This window comes from Aulostomus chinensis, chromosome 24 (genome assembly GCF_037954235.1).
Source record: "Aulostomus chinensis isolate RoL2024-O1b breed Wild chromosome 24, RoL_Achi_v1.0, whole genome shotgun sequence".
NCBI classification, from domain to species: domain Eukaryota; kingdom Metazoa; phylum Chordata; class Actinopteri; order Syngnathiformes; family Aulostomidae; genus Aulostomus; species Aulostomus chinensis.
In genome coordinates this window covers 8,840,139-8,854,756 of record NC_141343.1, presented here as the reverse complement: position 1 = coordinate 8,854,756, position 14,618 = coordinate 8,840,139, and the positions used below count along the sequence as shown (strand labels likewise).

The 14,618-nt window shown below is 44.6% G+C and overlaps 2 protein-coding genes across 2 annotated transcripts; both read left to right on the top strand.

Annotated features, from left to right (window-relative positions):
• Positions 1-531: 531 nt before the first annotated feature.
• LOC147238634 (5,6-dihydroxyindole-2-carboxylic acid oxidase-like) lies at positions 532-4,912 on the top strand. The gene is made up of 7 exons (XM_086196970.1): positions 532-1,028; positions 1,317-1,639; positions 2,782-2,986; positions 3,062-3,229; positions 3,311-3,490; positions 3,581-3,727; positions 3,815-4,912. Exons 1-7 carry the CDS (start codon positions 674-676, stop codon positions 4,000-4,002), a joined length of 1,566 nt encoding a protein of 521 aa, XP_086053096.1. The 5' UTR covers positions 532-673; the 3' UTR covers positions 4,003-4,912.
• Positions 4,913-5,071: 159 nt separating this feature from the next.
• Positions 5,072-11,295, top strand: lurap1l (leucine rich adaptor protein 1 like). Its single transcript, XM_086196971.1, has 2 exons — positions 5,072-5,476; positions 7,788-11,295. The coding sequence occupies exons 1-2, from the start codon at positions 5,270-5,272 to the stop codon at positions 8,172-8,174; spliced, it is 594 nt and encodes a 197-aa protein (XP_086053097.1). The 5' UTR covers positions 5,072-5,269; the 3' UTR covers positions 8,175-11,295.
• Positions 11,296-14,618: the final 3,323 nt, after the last annotated feature.

Sequence of the window (14,618 nt, the reverse complement as noted above, 5' to 3'; positions counted from 1 at the left end):
AGGATGTTCAAACGCCACCTTATTTGGTGCTTCTGTATTTCATTTTATGTCATGGATAACAAAGAGAGAATGCAGAAACTGATCATTTGCCCCCCCCCCCCTCCAAAAAAACAAAAAAAAACAAACACCAAGCTTCTTTGCAGGTTGACAGTGTGTGCCAGAGGCTGTTCTGCAAGGGTGATTAACCCAAAACGTTGCTTTCATGTTAGGGTCAAACTCAGTTTTCTCTTTTTTGTGTTTTTTTTGTTCCGCCTCCTTCTTTTCAACAGCTCACCTCTCCCTCCGTAGTCTGTCATTTACTACATTTTAACGTTTAAAGACTGCAACCCTCTTACGTCCGGTGGGCTTTTCCAAGATTATGCTGTGCATGACCTGATCACACTTTCCCCTCCATCCCTCTCCAGTAGGAAATATGATGTTTGGCCGATGTGATGGGATCACGCGGAAGTCAGAAAATCCGGGTAGTCATGCGCTAATCCGGTATTTAAGGTCGGCGCGCTTGTTTGGGGGGAATTAGAAGCAGCTGAGGCGCAGGGGAGGGGATATTTGACACTTGACCAAAACAAAAAGAAAAAAGAGAGAGATTCGAGTGTTGAAGAGATGCTTTTGTGGTAAAGGTTGGATAAAATATCAAGACTACATCAGAAGAAGTCGTGCGTAAAAGAGTTGGAAAATGTGGCAGAGTTGCGTTTTGGCGCTTGTGTGCGCAGCGGTCGTGAGCGCTCAGTTCCCCAGAGAGTGTGTCACACCCGAGGGACTCAGGAGCGGGCAGTGTTGTCCGTCACCGTTCGGTTTGAACAACGACCCGTGTGGCTCCAGCACGGGCCGCGGACAATGTGTGGCCGTCACGGTGGATGCGCGCCCGCACGGGCCTCAATATCCGCACGACGGGCGGGATGACCGGGAACGATGGCCGGTGCGTTTCTTTAACCGCACCTGTCAATGTAACGCCAACTTTAGCGGTTATAACTGCGGTCGGTGCAGACACGGATGGACGGGAGCCAACTGTGACCAACGCGTGGCTGTCGGTAAGTAGAGATGTTGTATTAAAGCATGAATTATTTTTCTTTTCTTTTTTTCAAAACTGTTGATTATTTTGAATTGAATGAGATTTTAAAATCAAACTCAAGTCAGCAGGGTCAGTTTACATGTTTCACTTTAAATATTTGTGGTTATTTTTATCAAAATTGTACCAAACATTGAAAAAAAAAACACCTTCCTGTTCTATTTTTGTTGTTGTTGCTGTTGCACTCATTAAAAACTCAATGAACGCATGACTGATTGATTTAATCCACTTTCCTCCTCCAATCCTCCAGTGAGGAGAAACGTGATGCTGCTCAGAGCCGAGGAGAAGCGTGCGTTCGTGAACGCGCTGGACCAGGCCAAGCGCACTGTGCACCCCGACCTGGTCATAGCTATTCGGCGCTACCCGGAGATCTTCGGGCCGGACGGGAACACCATGCAGTTCGAGAACATCACCATCTACAACTACTTTGTATGGTCACATTATTACTCCGTCAGCAAGACATTCCTGGGGGCGGGCCAGGCCAGTTTTGGAGGGGTGGACTTCTCCCATGAGGGGCCTGGTTTCGTCACATGGCACCGGTACCATTTGCTGCAACTGGAGAGGGACATGCAGGTAAAGACTTAACTCCTGCTTGTTATTGCCTGGAAGCCATTGCCTGATTTAGCGCACCAATAAATCACCAACTAATACTTCATTTCGACCCCCCCCCCCCCACCCCCACCACCACCACCACCACCCCTCTTCTTGTTTATTCAGCGTTTCCCCTTCTAACATTGGCGAGAAAAATCATAATTGACGATGCAATTTCATGGCCAGATAGGAGGGGAGTGTGCAAAATGTGATTTTAAGCGGTTTATAGGCTGGAATTCAATTTGGTCACCACCCATGTGCTGACAACACCAATGTCGAGGAGGGTGAAAAGAAAAATTAGATCTATCCAGCAGTTCATAATTACACATTCATTTCTTGGGGACGCGCACTGGCAAGCCCACATATTGGCCCTTGTGTGTTTGTGTTTGTGCGTGCGTGCGTGTGTGTGTGTGTGGTATTGAAACAGTGCCGTGTTATCATCATACAGAGACCTTTGATCTAATTAAGACACTTTCTCTAATCAATCAGCAAAGCTCAGTTTTGCACTAATTTTCGAGACGATCAGCAGTTACTCGATGAAGGGATGGACTGTTTTTCTTCATAAACTGGTTTGTACATTTATCTATTTTAAGGTCAAATAGTCTTTTTTCTGTCTGAAACTTAAACTGCTTGATAAGACACCTCCAGAAACTGTTGCGCCTTTTTTTTTTTTTTTTTTTTATGAGGATGTGTTCACGTTTTGGGCAGCACGGTGGTGCAGTGGTCCGCGCTGTCGCCTCACAGCAGGAAGGTTCCGGGTTCAAGCCCCGGCTCCAGCATGGATCTTTCTGTGTGAGTCTCCATGTTCTCCCTGTTCCTGCCTGGGTTCTCACTGGTACTCCAGCTTCCTCCCACAGTCCAAAGACATCAAGAGGGGACGAGGCTGATTGATACTCTAAATTGACCGTAGGTGTGACTGTGAGTGTGAATGGTTGTCTGTCTCTATGTGTTGGTCCTGTGATGGACTGGTGACCTGTCCAGGGTGAACCCTGCCTCTCAACCGAAAGCTGCTGGAATAGGCTCCACCCCCCGCGACCTTTAACAGGCTAAGCAGTAGACGATGGATGGATGTTCACATTTTCGCATGCTAATTCAGCCGTGCTTTCATTTGTCCGTAAAACCAGGACATGCTCCAAGACCCCTCCTTCGCCCTGCCCTACTGGAACTTCGCTATCGGCGGAAGCACTTGTGACATCTGCACGGACGACCTGATGGGAGCCAGGAGCACCTTTGACATGAATTCCCTGAGCTTCAACTCAATCTTCTCCCAGTGGAGGGTCATCTGCGAGAGTGTGGAGGACTACGACACGTTGGGAACTATCTGCAACAGTAAGGCCGTTTACTGATGTTCCCGGTGATTCCCTGTAAGTACGGAAGGTCAGTTTTATTCCAATCAACCTCCAGGCTCTGAGACTTCTCCCATTAGAAGGAACCCAGCAGGGAATGTGAACAGGCCGATGGTCCAGCGACTCCCGGAACCTCAGGATGTGGCAGACTGTCTGCAGGTGAACGCTTTCGACACGCCACCCTACTACTCCACCTCCTCTGAAAGCTTCAGAAACACGATCGAAGGTACATTTGGCTCGTCTAAAGACTTTCTTTCATAAAACAATACATTTACACCTTTTTTAAGATTTTGTATCGTCACACCAGGCTATAGCGCTCCCCAGGGGAACTACGACCCTGTGGTGAGGAGCCTCCACAACCTAGCCCATTTGTTCCTGAACGGAACTGGAGGACAGACCCACCTCTCCCCCAACGACCCCATCTTCGTCCTGCTCCACACCTACACTGACGCCATATTTGATGAGTGGTTGAGGAGGCACAGTCCAGGTGGGTTTTGTTTTTTGTTTTTTTGGCAAAAACTGTCAGAATTTGTTGCATTATCATCGGCAGAGTCTAACTGAAAACCGTTGTGCGCAGATACGGCCGTCTATCCTGAAGAAAATGCCCCCATTGGTCACAACAGGCGTTACAACATGGTGCCTTTCTGGCCCCCGGTAACTAACGCCGAGATGTTCGTGACCGCCCCTGAAAACCTTGGTTACTCCTATGAAGCAGAATGGCCGAGTAAGCCAGAACCTACAACGTCAAATATCACTGTTGTGACGCCAAGACAACAAGGGGTAATTCTGCTCTACCTTTTCCCTTTTCTAGGTCAACCTTTCTCCCTGACGGAAATCATCACCATGGCAATAGTTGCCGCCCTCATGATCGTCGCAGTCATTTTTGTCGTCACCACATGTGCCGTGCGCGCCAGGTCTTACAGGATGGAGGGCCACCAGCCTCTGCTAGGGGATCAGTATCAGCGGTATGACGACGACAAAAGCCAGTCGGTGGTCTGAGATCGTGGGGGTCACCTCGGTGCCTCCTCCCGTGACTTTGCCGGACACGGCCATGCATCGTTTTAAAGCTAGAAAGTTCTAGAAAAGGTTTGCATTCATATCAAAAGCTGGCACATTTAACTTTTCATTTGAAAATATTTACATCCTTGAACAGAAAGGAGTCATCTAAAATCCGTGTTTTTTTTTTTTTGTTTGTTTGTTTTGGGAATGGAAAGGTTAAAAAAATACACGGAGCAGGTTTTAATGCCACTTCTTAATGGCTTGGAGTGAACAATTTTAACATTTTATGGAAATTTGTTAAATTAGCATTAATAGTGTATAAAACAAATCTACTTTCAACCAAATGTGGTCTATTTGTAAAATCTCGTGTAGGTGCACCGTAATGCCCACAAGGGGGTGCTATAGTTCAACCTCTCAAACGCACCTGAAAGCAGAGAACCTTTTTTTATTATTAATATTCTTATTATTTTGTGAATGATGCAGTAAAGACAGACCGCTACGCATCGACTGGTCGAGATGATTGAAAAGATTTTATTTAGACCACTGAAGCAGTGTATTTTCTCTTCTTTCTTTCTTTTTTTTTTTAAACTGAATTTATATGAAATGGTCATGAATGCGTTTCTGTTTTTACCTTTATACTTATTTCAACATGGTGTTGGATCTGGGGTACGCTCATAAATTATTTAATTGATTTAATTATTGCCTGTTGTGTTTATTATGTTTTACTGTTAATGACACTGGTTGTTCTTCGCTCCTTAAAGATATGCAAAGTATTTATTGACTCAACTCTAATCGCAAAAAAAAAAAAGCTACATGCTCGGGTGTCTTGTATCTTCAACCTGCACATCTTGTAACTCTACATGTCCCGCACTGGGGACTTCTGTTCCTCCACCAAGCCGGTGTCGCCTCACCTGTCTGGCGGTGTCTGGTTTCAGAGGAAGCCCCGTGATGGGAGGGTTTAAACGAAGCACGTTGTCATTAAAGTGTCGCACTACTGGTCGGAGGAGTCAATGGGAGGTCTGTCAGTGTATTCTGTGTGTGTGTGTGCGTGCGTGTGTGAAGTAACTGTTGCTCTCAGTCAGCATTTGATGGTACTCCGATAAAGTTAAGGAGGCGCGCGCGCTGCAACTGTTTTTTTTTCTTTCTCCTTTAAAAAAAAACAAAACAAAACTGCTTCGATCGGATAAAGAGCTCGCGCACAACGAATCGCCGGGAATATCTTTTTTTTTTGAATTTTTTTTTTTAATTTCTGTGACATTCCTTCATCATGGACGAGGACAGCAGCGTTTTACCTGAAATAAAGGATATAGAAATAAAACTGGGTCGAAAAGTCCCCGAGAGTCTGGTTCGTTCACTTGTCGGAGGCAAACATCACGACAAGCACGAGAAGACCTCGGCGAACTGCAAACTTCGCGCTAACAATGCGGACTTTAGACGACTGGAGAGCAAAATGCTGTTCCTGAAACAAGAAATGGTAAGTTGTTGTTGTTGTTGTTGTTGTTGTTTTTTAAATGTCTGCGTAACTTTGTTTTCAAAGCCTGGAGTCAACTGTCACTCATTGAAAATATAGAGAGGAAAGGGGGGTGGCATTGTAAAACATTAAAAGTCGTTTTTTTTTTTTTTGCAACCGTTTCTGAATATCCTCGAACAACGAATTAGATGCGTGATTCGCCTCGTTTCACCCCTGTGTGTACCTGTAGTTCACGTGTGAGCCGCTAGCTTTAGCTAGTTAGCTCCACAGGAAATGATTGTACTCGCTGCACGACCCGGGGTTGTTCGATGCATCGATAGCTGTTGTGGCCCCGTTGTCTTTTAAATGCAGAGTGAAACTGAGCCGTTCACACCTATCAGAGGACACCTTTGTCTGGGAATGACCCCCCCCCCCCAACACACACACACACACACACACACACACACACTAATTACAGTTTCGCCATTTCATACACTCCATATGCTCCACCTGCCTGCGCAATCACTCGAATCAAACGTAACCCCCACCTCAATAGAAGTGAGGTCACAGAGGCTCTTAGCACCCCCGTGGCAGATGGCCTGGTTGACCGAGTTTTGAAGAGGAGTAGCGGCCAGATTGACCCTTCGTCATCAGCAGCTTTGTGTTGATTGGCTTTAGATGTGACACAGCAAAGGCAACTTTGTAAGAGGTATTGTGTGTGTGTGTGTGTGTGTGTGTGTGTGTGTGTGTGTGTGTGTGTGTGTGTCTGGTTCCCTTCACAGCTTAATCACTAATCCAATCAGACGACTCTGTCTGCGCTGGCAAATCAAAGACGCAAATAAATGAACATTGAAGCTAAAAGTTTTGATTTCATCCGCATGTTGCTGCAGCTGTAGCATCACTTCTCACTCCAGACACCTCAGGCAGAATAAATGTGTTGAGTGCACACATTTTTGTGCCGTCTTATTAAAAAAAAAAAAAAAAAAAAAGCAATAAGACTTTTATCTGTTTTGGCAAGTGGTTATCCCCTCCAAACGAAAATGCTTGCAGCAATATAAGTTAAATGAAGAGTGTGCGTTCGCTTGCTTGCATAAATCCTCTCTAAAGAAAGGCAGTTTGATTGACAGGCTCATTACAGCTGACACACACACACACACAAATATACACACTGTAGAAGTCATCTAAATGACTCTGTCCTCAATCAATGGCCACACAGTATCATTCACAATAACTTCCTGCTCACACACACACACACACACACACACACACACACACACACACACACACACACCCCAACAGTTACAGACTAAATAAAATAGCACACGCTGTTCCTGCCATGACGGAACAAAACAGAACCCTTAATTTGTGAGTTTTAAGGACAGTCACAAGCTGTTTTATTCCGCTGTTATTCCAATGCTTTGCACTATTATCTTCACCGGGATGTCTCGTCGTGCCACTTTTTGTTAATGAATAGTTTTCTGAGCACTTCAAGGACTTCCTGTTCTGTTTATGGCTTAAAGCCGTGATTGAGAACTGGCAGCACAGCCACTCGGGGAGGGAATGAACTCTGATGTCAGTCAGAGTTAGCGATGATGATTAAACAGAGCTGGTGTTGGTCTTCTTTTCCACCTTTGTGCTAAGTAGCCGGTTAGCTTCGCTTCTTAGTCCAGTGCACTTAGTCCCTTGAGCGTGTGCCGATTGCAGGGTCGTTCTCTCGCTAACGGTGAAGTGACACTCATCATCTCGACTCTCTTGAACACGGAAAGAACCAGCTACGTATGTTTAGCTTGAAGCTAATTGTGAGTGGTGGCTAACAAGAGCTGGGACACAAAAAGAATGCAGTTTTCCAAACTCTCAGGCGCATCATCCAGTATAACCCATGTCTGTTTTGTCCGGCTGCGTGCTCGGTTATCAGCAAAGACTTTGATTTGAGCTAAAAATAAAGCAAAACATTTCAGTTCTGTTGCACCCAGAAGAAGCATCGCTCTTGAATTATGGGATGATACCAGATAATGCATGTGAGAGTTTGCAAACATCATTTTTGGGGCAGTGTTGTCACGGTTCTTAGCTGTGAGTCACCTCGAGCTTGAAGTGAAGTTTACACTTGTAGAGGGGGAAAAAAAGCACTTTTTTGTAAAGTATGCCTTTTACCATAGAACATGCTTTTTAGCAAAGCTGGTTGGTGGATTTATCCGCTATTTTGCAGCCTGTTCGTCATATATACTGTATTTACTGCTTACTGTAAGCCATGAAAATGCAAACGTGCATTTGTCAAAACTGTACATTCGTCATCCTGAAGCACTTTGACAGCTAAGATGTTTCCCCTGACACACAGGCCCACCTCCGAGCCATCGACGTCAAGCTGATGCAACAGCTCATGTCAATCAACGAGGGCATCGAGTCCATCCGTTGGATCATCGAAGACAAAGGGAGCACGGCGAGCCAAGAGGGCAGCCTGACGGGCAGCCTCTACAGCCTGTCGGACAGCCAGGACGGGGCGTCGCTTCGAGGTAGCTTCAACAGCTTGAACGACGGTAGCGACGGACTGGATGGTCTGTCTGTCGGTAGTTACCTGGATACGCTCGCCGAGGATCTCCCAGATGACCCCTCACCTACGGACCTCGACTGTTTAGTGGATAAAACTGTTATTGACGGCGACGCCTTCAGCAAATCGCCACTGAAACTCAGGGTGGAGTCGGACGAATACTACTGCTTTGGATAATGAGAAGCTCCTTGGATATTTGAGATTGGGTTCTTGTCACTTTGACAAATCACACGCGAGGCATTTTCCTGAAGTGACGAACTGAAATCTCCTTACGCCATCAAACCATTGCCACTCGTCATGATTTTAATCTTAATGTCCTAACATGAGGTGTCACAGCTTCGTTGTGCATTCAGATTGTATTTATTATTGAGTCGTCTGTTATTATCCTCCTCCCGTACCTCAACATTTTTCTACTGTTAAAGCTTGTAGCTTTAAAAAAATAAAGTAAATTCCACTCGTAGCGAGTAAATTACACGTTTTTCCAGCCTTAGGGACGGGTCAAGTCAGCTTCAATCAGATGATCTAAATTAAGATTAGGATTTAGCAGCCATTTGGAAAATTGGACATTTCATGCTGAGCGATTCAAGTGGCTGCGGTTCATTTGCAAGTGCAATTCGCTAAATTCCCAGCATCGTCTACCAAAAATTGTCTCTCTCCCCCCCCCCCCCCTTTTAAGTTCTATTTCCTGAAGCATTTTGATGCAGATGAACCCCCCCCCCCCATCCCCCGAAGCTAAATATACAACATCGAGATTAGTTTGCACATTTAAAGCACACGCGCTTGACTAAAAACCAGTTTGATTGTCTGGTAGATCAGTTGGGCCCCGAGGCGAAACCAGTTCACAGCGGATGTGAGAGATTTTTGGACCGCGGACGCATGTGAAACACGCGTTCACACATTTGACGTCTCTGTTGTCAAAGAAACAAAGCTTTAATTCGAGCTGTATGTTGCTGTACATAAACATGGTGTTTAAGCTTTAAATGTTTGATGCTGCCTTGTTTTGTTTTGGTTTTTTTAAAAACATACTGTTTTTACTGATGATTCTGTCATGGAAATGAAAATAATATATTGTGATCTACGTCTGGCTGACTGTGTCCATTTTTAGAAACCTTAAACGGTTCCCTGATGTCATTACAGAACCCTAATGAGATGGAAAGTGAGTATGAAGGGTGGTTTCCTTATATGGTGCATTTAAGTTGAGAACAATCTCTTCACAATGAAGCTGGACTCCGTGGTGCCTTGTTTAATGCGGCGTGCAGAATTACCCACATTAATGTCACTCCGTGTCACATTCCTTTAAAAGTACGCACCAACAGTAGATGCTTCTAAACTTGGCCGCTTATTTTTGTACTGAAAAATTTCCCAAACTATGTTCAGGGAAATGTCATTTCGCATGTTTGGGATCACAAACGTACAGATCATGTTTCAGAAAGCTAATGAGAGTCGGAACGCTTGGAATGAAGTCATCGGAAACCAATCGGGAAGTTCTACGGAGCCCTGGAGGGAACACGGAGAGGGAGACGATATCATGAGGCGGTGAGGTAAAACTCACAACCTCAATATTACTTGTGCCCTCAATTTAGTTTTTTGGGCTCAAGATAGGACTTTATCTCTTAATTTTGCTATTTTGAGGCAATGAGATACGACTTGTTCCCACGACTTAGTTATTTTGAGGCCACAAGATATATCTTACTCCCTCAATATACACACATCGTTCCCTCAACTTAACTTGACCTTACAGTTAAGGTATTTTGAGGCAACCTCAACGTAACTTGTTCCCTAAATTGAGTTACTTTGAGGCAACAACATGGAACTTGTTCCCATCATGTAGTTATTTTGAGGCCACAAGATATGACGTTTTCCCTCCAAGTAACTTGTTCCCCCAACGTAGTCATTGTACAAACAGAAGATAGAACTTCTTCCCTTAATTTCATTATTTTGAGGCCACAAGATACAACTTTTTCCCTTATTTAAGTCATTTTTAGGCCTCCCTCAGTGTAACTTGTTCAGACAATTTTGATATTTTGCAGTGATAGGATTGAACACGTTCCAGTAATTTTATTCGTTAACAGTACGGAACTTGTTAAAAGTTATTAAATTACTCCATTAAATTATGTCTCGTGACCTCAAAGAATATTTATGCATCTTCTCTGTCTCCTCCGGGGCTCAGTTATTTTGAAAGCCAGCCGTACAGAATTTTCCAGTTTCATGCATCTCCAGCTTCCTGTCGTGTGATAATTCAAGTTCCAGACAAGAGTGTACAGGGAATGTAATTATCAGAAAGCTGAGAAGCTCTTGGCTGTAAAATAAAGAGTGGCTGAGGGGCACTGCAGTTCTCTGACTGACATGATGTCTTGGCTGTGGAAATGCTTCGTTGTTCCATAAATATTGAATTGTTCACCTAGAACCGAGCCCTCTCTCATTTACCGCTCCTATTATCTGGAGCAAACATATCATGACTTGGGGATTTTGTGGATGTTATTTAATAAAACCACAGAATAGTACGATAGGGCACTTTTTGTGTAGCATTAGTTCCAGACAGATATAGTCGCTTAATCCGGGCAAATTAAACCTACTTGTAACTTTGTCTCACTGCAAGTGCAAAGCAGCTTAATGTGGTTTTATGCTGCCTTTCCTTATCTCTACCTTCCAGAAGCTTTGCGGAGCTTAATCTCCATGTAAAGCTGAACCCGGGCTAAGGCCACTAAACTAAAAGAACCCAGTGAATGGCGACATGACCTCCTTGTCAGCATTTCAATTAAAAAAAAAAAAAAAAAAGATCTGTCAACTTGCCCTCATTTCATGTCTTAACAAATGTTAACTGTGTCATGACTGAGCGATAGCTAATATCCCTCAGGGGAAACTGTTGAGACTTCTAGCTCGTGGCCTTGAAGTGATTGGACACAAAGAACCGGTTCTACTGGTTTTATGTTGTAATAAGAAAATTCCTGAGCGGTGCACTCATAAACACAGGTCGCCTTTTGGGCCTTTCCCAGGTCTGGCTAATTGTACACTTCCTGTGGGAGAGTTGAAACAAGTTGATACAGCCTTTGTGCTGAAGACAAGCCTGTCTCCAAACTTTTTAGGAACAAACACAGATGAATACCCTCGTTCTCAGAAAAGCTTATCAGCCCCTTTCTGTTTACGTACACCTAAAGTTACCTTGCCTTTGTTTTTGTTTTTGTTTTTAATATTTTGGTCATACTTCATGTCCCGAACACACCAGAAGAGACACCGAAGAAAACAGCTCAGAGGGCAGGGACGAGGTTTCGTTGACCTTGAGGGCGTAAGAGCGCGTACAGGTTGAATTTGTGGCAGAGCTGAGAAAAGGTTGCATGATTTACACATGCATCTCATCAAAAACAGGCCACAAATTCATCACGCTAAATGTATTCATGCAGATCGAAGCTACAGATGCTAAACATCATGTCTACTGCACGGTAGCAATGTCGATAAAACCCTTTTCGACTGCAGACCAAAGCCAAATGTCAGCAAGGTTTTTTGGCCGGGGGCTGATGCGATAAAATGATCTGTCAATTGACAAATACTAGAATAATCATGCATGTTGACTACCCTTTAAAACTAAAAGTAAAGTAATTCAAACAGGCCAAAAAAGCAAATGATGAAAAAATGTTGATCATACGAACGTTAGACGCTTTAGCGCTTTTACTTCCAGATTTTAGCTTGTAAAAGATCCTGACACGGTCGAGGAGGATTCCAACAGGAACCATTAACAAATTAGACCCAGGGCCACAAGGAACCCTGCGGAACCCGGGAAGCTGTCAGCATGCGAGCAAATGAGGTTACTAGAAATGGGTTAGTGGGGTAGGTTGTTTTTTTTTTGGGGGGGGGGGGGGGGGTCAAAAGGACCAGAGACACAGTGGACCCTCAGACAGGAAACCACAGATCCAGAGCAAATATACGCTTAAATCTGGCTTAATTAGAGGCTCTTGTTTTGTTGCTACTTTAAATAGAGTAACCCCTACATGGAAGATTTATCACGCATGTAACATGTCGGAGTTGAGAATATTTGCAGTTGTCGCACTATTATGGTAATGCCGGTGATGGATGTAACACATGAGAGTCAATGTGTCAAGATTATTACATTCCCAGACATGTACGGCTTCATGTAGGGAGATTTATGAAGCCGTGGAAAACTTAATAAGGCTTGTCCCCGTTGCACAAATATCCTGTTTGACTCAGGAAAAGTACTTAATGAATGTTGAGGTTTGCCACAACGCTAATGATGGAGCTCGCGAGAAATTCTCCGCATCGGTGATTCGATGATAGTGTTCAAGTTCTAGGAGACTGAAGCGTCTCGCTTCGCCGGGCTGTACACGTCATGAAGAGTTAAAGGGTTTTGTCATGGAAACCTCTGTCGCCAAAGAGGGAAAAAAAAAAAATTGCAAATATTAGGGACGAACAATGGTCGTCGACTCGGCAGAGGTTTAGAAAAACACTCCTCGGAAGCTTCTCTTAACATCTGAGAAGCTCAAAAAAAAAACCTGGTTGTCCACAAACACATTTACCCCGCAGGCTGGTCAGGCTGAATTCCATTCATAGTTTAATCAACACGTCCCAATGGGATGTTGTTTTGGCTTATAAAGATTTATAAATCCCCTCACAAGACCGTCTCTGGCCCATTGTCCCTCTACTTGGGAAATGCACAGGATGTAACCAATTTAATCGCATCTCCATCTGTGTTGGACTCACTGTGTGAACATACTTCAGTTTGATGTGCATGGAATTGACCCACAATATTAATGGCTACTTCCTGGTTTTGTTTTTTTGAGGCCCTGAATCCCCCTTCAGTCGCTTCGTGTACTACCCCCAACTCCACATTTGAGGCAAGCAACACCGGTAGCTGAGCGAGCACCGCTAACTACAATGCTAGTTCTGTCAAATATGGCACTGGAAGCCCCCTGGGTATGATGGTTTGGCAGTCCTGCACCCAATGCTGCTCCCATGGGTCTGGAGGGGAGATCATTTTAACCATTACTTTTTCCATTTTATACCCCAGTTTTGGAATCATAACTTTAGATCATCCCACCCAAGTTGTAAACGCAAGCTATAATTAAAGCTGCAAGCAGCGTTGTTAGGGCCTGAGCCCCCGCGCGGCCTATGGCCGCGTCCTTGACACCGGCCCGAATCCAACGGTGTAATCGGCAAATCCCTAGGCCTTGTAGTTTAGGAGATACGAGCCTCAGTGCGCTGCACAGTGTGAGAGCAGAGCTGAGAGCCGGCCCTTTAAGAGCCCCTCCCTTCTCTGCTCGCTCTCTGCCATCTCTGTCAGAGCTGAGAGCAGAGCTGAGAGCAGAGCTGCCAGCTGGCCCTTTAAGAACCCCTCCCCCGCTGCACTGTGTCTGATCTGTGCTAGAGTGGAGAGAGTGGAGGATTAAGAGAAATGTAGTGTGTAAAAGGTGAATAAGTCGGCATACGTTGGTCAAAAGTCACACAAAATACCATATTTTTGTAGGGATTTTTGTCAGGAATACAGTGGTGTGTTTTTAAAAGCTGTGGAATGTATGGTGTAGATGTGAGAAGCATTTGTTTGAGAGTATGTACCCTGAGAGGACACGGCCTCCCCATAGACTTCCATTGTAAGGCGAAAAGTGTCTCCCCCACTTTGACGGCTCATAAAATCCAAACCGAGCGCGTAGTATATTAACCTTGAACAACTTTTAATCAGCACAGTTGGGAGAGTAATGTGTGAAAGTTTGGAAGCCCTGGCATTTACGGTTTAGGAGGAGATAGATTTTGTTCGGGGCGCAAAATTGTCCAAAATTAGACATTCGTGTCCAAATTGTGGACATCCTGTTACAGTTAGGTCAGGGGTGTGAGTGTATGATTTATCCGTCTTGATGAGACGAGTTCAATGGTGTTTGTCCCATGTCTGTAGGACATTCCTACAGTCTGTGGCGTGGTTTTTTGTGTATGTAGGTGGCGCTATTGAGTAGAGCGCCTCTTTTTTTTTTAATTATCGATTTTTTTGCCGCACCCGATGTGCTTACAAAATTTGGTGAGTTTTCATGCATGTTTAGGGGGTCAAATTAACTTTTGAAGTGGCGAGTGTGACTTCGAAACATAATAGGGTCTTCGCCAGGGACTGGCTCAGGCCCTAATAATTTTGGAAAAAAACAATATTCCAGATTACCCCTTTGTATATTCAGTTGCTGCTTCGTGTTGGCATTTTTAACATGCGACATCTGTTTTCTATTGAAGGCGCGAACTAGTTGAACCTGTTTGCACTGTGACCAATCATAATTTCAACACACATCCAGTCACAATGTGTTCCCATGACACAACAGTACAGTCTATTGTGTTGGGAACGAAGGTTAGGCTCATTTGTCATCGTTCGTCAGAGGAGCGAAACCTTGACTCAGTCGAGACAGGTGAATGTTCGCTTTCACTTACGGCGAGTAGAGGTGAGCACATATTCGGGTATTTTCACTCACACCTTGTTTGGTTCCAGCTTGTCAGTTGGGTCCAAAGCCTATGAGCATGCGCCACAGGTGTCTCGGATGAGGGTTCGGACCAAAGGACTGACATTTGGTTGCAGTTTGCTTTCTTTGGTCCGGATGAGTTGGCGGGTTTTACAAACACGGAGCTTTTCCCCCTCGG